The 5,000-nt window shown below is 44.7% G+C and overlaps 1 protein-coding gene across 2 annotated transcripts in view; it reads left to right on the top strand.

Moving 5' to 3' along the window:
- unc5ca (unc-5 netrin receptor Ca) overlaps nucleotides 1-5,000 on the top strand; it is a 349,959-nt gene that overhangs the window by 310,059 nt on the left and 34,900 nt on the right. For both annotated transcript variants that reach the window (XM_063195683.1, XM_063195682.1), the window contains one exon: nucleotides 288-537. In XM_063195683.1, coding sequence (XP_063051753.1) covers nucleotides 288-537 — 250 coding nt within the window. The remainder of the gene's footprint in view (nucleotides 1-287; nucleotides 538-5,000) is intronic.

Below are 5,000 nucleotides of genomic sequence, written 5' to 3' on the forward strand. Positions count from 1 at the left end.
TGTCTGCATTTATAAACTAGAGGCAGACCTCTGTCAAGGAAGCTATTAGATAGAACTATGACATAACTATGAAGATATAACCATGTTTCACCCTCATCGTGATCCGGAGCACTAGCAGAATCTAGTTTTATTTCAAAATCTAATGCTCATGTAAGGCAAGGAAGAACTGCACAGCGATGAGCTCCCCTGTAATCCATTATTAACTTTGTGACGTTCGGTGGTCCGAAAGTTTGGTGGGATCCTTACCTTAAATGTAAACTAAAACGATGTCCTATTTGTTTGAATAGGTCTACAACTCCTCAACGCTGGTCACGCCACAGGACGAGCTGGCCGACTACACATCCAAGCTCTCCCCCAAGGTCACGCACTCTCTGCTGGACAACAGTGACACGTTGGGAGGGGTCAGCTGTGGGGGAGGTGGAGGAGCTGGAGGAGGAATGCGCGGTACCCAGACGCTGGCACGCACCAGGGATCCGTCCTGCACCGCTGTGGGGTCTTTCAACTCACTCGGAGGACACTTGATTGTACCCAACTCAGGTGAGTGAGAGAGAGAGAGAGAGAGAGAGAGAGAGAGAGAGAGAGAGAGAGAGAGAGAGAGAGAGAGAGAGAGAGAGAGAGAGAGAGAGAAGCATGGGGTCATAGAGAGATGTAGAACAGTATAGGATAGAAGAAAAGAGGGAGAAAGAAAGAGAGGATAAATATAGTAGAGTCACGTAGAAAAACAAAAGTGTGTTGTGAGTGCAAGAGAGATGAGAAGGAAAAAGGAGGGGGAGAATGTTTAGAGAAAGAGAGAAAGGCAGAGAGTGAAAGAGGGAGAGAAAGAAAAAGAAAAGTCACTTTCAGGCTGAGGCACGGTACACAGACACAGGGACAGAACAGGGACAAATTAAGTCTAATTCCCACTGGCTTGTTTCAGCTGTCTCTGCTGGTGTACCACAAGACAACAAAACACGCGCTCTTACCTTTGGGGAGAACATTTGCTATTTTACTTTGCTTGCACTTTATCCAAAGTCACTTCCAGGTGACTGCAATTATACGCTTGATATATATATATATTTATATTTAGGTCACCCCTTTTTATCTACTGAATATCATAGTACCGGTAAAGTGCAACAATGCGTAACATTACTGTACAGAATGTACTTCATAAGGTTATGTCTATGATTACCTCCGCCAAGGAGGTTATGTTTTTGGTTGCGTTGGCTTGTCTGTCTGTCTGTTTGTTTGTCAGTCAGCAGGATAACTCAAAAAGTTATGAACGGATTTGGATGAAAATCACAAAAGGAGCAAGTGATTGCATTTCGATGGTGATCCGGATCCAGGATATATATTTTTTCAAAGTTCTTCACCATTGCGGCATAGGGCAAATTATGACATTTCAGTTTCTAACTCCTCAAAATGAAGGCAGAAAGGCTTGAGAATATAGGGTATAGCTTTTCAAATATTCTATCATACAGCTTCCTTGGCAGAGGTCTGCACTCTCTGAGTGCATTTCTAGTTAAAAATGGGATATGAGGAAACATTTGTGGCGATTTGGCTTAGATAAGGGGCTTGATCCATGATTTCAAGACTATTGGAATACAATGAACCACCGGAACAACCCTGCATTTAACCCCCTGTTAAAGATACAGCGCAAATACACTCTTAACAGCAACTGTAAAATAATGATTTCATATTACAACAGTACCATCCTTCCAGCTGTCCGAATAGCCGAGCGTGCCCTAGAAGACAGTGGCATCTGAACGTCCTAAGTCAGCATGGTGGACGCTGTGCATCAGCCTGCATTAAGGTCTTTCTCACTCCCCGTTTTCTTCCCCGCTGTAATTAAAGTGTTCTCCTATAATGAATTCTCCGCTAAAGGGCCGAGACTGTTTGATAGGGAGTGTCAGAAGCATCAAGCCCACTCATAAATCCACGTCGCGGGGAGTCCCGACGAGGGTGATGAATGGACGCGCTAATTTAAAGGGAGGATGACATGATATGCAGCAGATGGTAATCCAGTTAATGAATAGCTAGCACAAAATACACACACACACACACACACACACACACACACACACACACACACACACACACACACACACACACACACACACACACACACACACACACACACACACACACACACACACACACTCTCACACACACACACACATAGGGTCATACATGGACGCACGCACGCACACACACACACAAGCACACATGCATACACACATACACACACACAGTGAGAGAGAGACATAGACAGAGAGAGAGAGAGGATGCTCAACTGTCACCAAACTCCACGCTCCAATGCCTGTACATCTAAGTACACTGACATGTCCTCGACTGTCCACTACAGCAATCTCTCTTCACTTATTTATTTATTTACTTTTTTAAATTTATTTACGTATTGCATTTTGACAGGCTTGTCCTACCTGATCCACTTACTTGGCTATTTATTTTGTTTTTCTGTGATACATTAGCACAATTGATCTAACATTAATCAGCATAGCGTCTATTACTCTCCATTTCATTTGCTGTGTCAATTATATTTTATACCCTGTGAAAAAGAGATCATTTGTGTGCAAATTGAGAAATTAACCTATTTCTGCACATTTGGTTTGAGTAAGTGAACTTCTCATTTAATTTCAAATTGAATTTAGCACCAGCATGATAGAATTGAGCAGACCCTCGATATCCTTTGGAAGAAAGAAGGATTACAATCACATGCCAGATTTTGGTACTTAAACACTCACAAGATGTTTATCTTATACTATGTGTACATGCCGTATACATTCAGCATACACAGTATATGTATATATACATACAGATATATTCAAGATTTATATTCAAAGCAAGTAAATGTAAATGTGACTTTGAGAGTGATTGTCAAGGGCCCAGTTGGCATAAATGGGCGCATGGTCATGTGCACCAAAGTTAGACTCCACCACGCTCCCACTTTTCATTCTACTTTGAAGGCTCGAGAGGCAAAACGAATGTTATTGACATTTATTTAACAATAGTTTTTAAACACGAGGTAAAATAGTGATGTATGTGAATCTTTTTGGCGCCGGCTCCTGTCTTCTCGTTGAATTCCGTGGCAGGAGCGCATATCCTCCCATCGGTGTTGGAGGTGGGCGTAGCCTGCCCTCTTTCTGACGGGAATCCCCTGGTGATGGTGGCAGGGGGAGTGGAGGTGTCTAAGTAGGCTTACGCAAGAAAGCAGAGAACAGTATTAGGCAGGATATTTTTTAAAGACTTGTGATGACGTTTGATGATTGTAGGATAATCATGGGATGATACTGAATTGAGAAATGCCTGTTGCTGAGGGAGAGCGTCTGGTTGTTTATTAAACGTTTTGGAGACAGCTGAAGTGCATCATTCGAATCTTCCTGGCAGACCTTACACAGTAGCTCCCATATCTCATCCTCTGCTTCCCCCGTCCACCCATTTCCCTCACTCACTTACTTCTCCCTTGTTCTTTGTCATCTGAAATGAGAAACATAGTAAACCTATACCTGCACAGTGCATCATTTCTACCAAGGAGCCTACTGCAAATGCTTTGTGACTTTGAGAGTGAGTGTCAAGGGCCCAGTTTGGTAATGGCATCTGTACCATAAATGAGCGCAGGGCTTATGGGGTCGCTCAACTCCAGCCTGCATCCCCTCTCTGTGACTGTCACTCGTTTACTGTGCCCTTGTTCACTCACTCATCTGAAATGAGAAACATGCAGTTCTACTATATTTAATCAGTCTCTAGCAGAGAGCCTGCTGCCAGCCAGCTCCCAGGTCGCAGCGGTACACAAAGCAACTCTCAGGTCAGCATGACAAGAACAGATAGTATGTGTATATTCAAGGTTAGTGACAATACTACTTACTTTGTGACTTTGTTTTCGTGGGCCCAGTTGGCGATGGCAAAAAGTATGAGTGCACAGGGAGCCAGGTGCAGCCCACAGTGCCATCCTCACATCTCTCTCTGTACCTCTCCCTGTATCTCGATGCAGCTCTCTCTCTCTCTCTCTCTCTGTCTCTCTCTCTGTCTCTGTCTCTGTCTCTCTCTCTCTCTCTCTCTCTCTCTCTCTCTCTCTCTCTCTCTCTCTCTCTCTCTCTCTCTCTCTCTCTCTTCTCCCCCCCTTCTGCCTGACTTCTCCCAGGACCCAGTGCACCACTCAGGTCGGCATGAAAAGAGCCATGAATGGAGCAGCGTTTGTCTGTTCATGTTTACACGCAGGGACGGATCGTGAGCCCATGGGCCCCTGGGTCCAGTGTCTACGTGTCTACGTAGAACGCGGGTATACGGAGTATACCCACTTCTAAATTTCAGGGATTTCAGTATACCCACTTAAAATTGGTTCATCCATTGTTTTGAATAGCAGAAATATATACAGTATACCCACTTCAAAAAAAATGCAAATATACAGTATATCCACCATAAAAAAGTAGACTACACCACTGCCTGGGTCAGACAGCAAGGAAGCCCTTTCCATGGTGTTGCTAGTTTACCCCAAAAAAATCAGGGTTTTAGGCCAGAAATGACACACCCCATGCTGTTGGGAAAATTAGAAATGACATCAGTGAAAAGTGCAATATATAATGTGATGTGAAAAATGGAGATATAGAGGGTTGGGCTTCAGGGCCCCCTTGGCTCTCGGGCCCCTGGAGCTGGGCCCGGTAGGCCCGTGCAGTAACCCATTCTTGTTTACATGATATGGAGGGGAGAAATCATCTTCTGGCTTGTAAGCAATTGTCTCTTCAAGGGTCTGCAGTTATCATGCTCTCCCTCGCACCCCCCTACCCATACACACATGCACACGCGCACACACACGCACACACACACACACATGCATACACGCACGCACGCACACACACACACACACACACACACGCACACACACACACACACACACACACACACACACACACACACACACACACACACACACACACACACACACACACACACACACACACACACACACCACACAACACACAGCACACGTGTACATGCCACTCCTCCGC

The sequence above is a fragment of the Engraulis encrasicolus genome, chromosome 3, assembly GCF_034702125.1.
Source record: "Engraulis encrasicolus isolate BLACKSEA-1 chromosome 3, IST_EnEncr_1.0, whole genome shotgun sequence".
Classification (NCBI taxonomy): domain Eukaryota; kingdom Metazoa; phylum Chordata; class Actinopteri; order Clupeiformes; family Engraulidae; genus Engraulis; species Engraulis encrasicolus.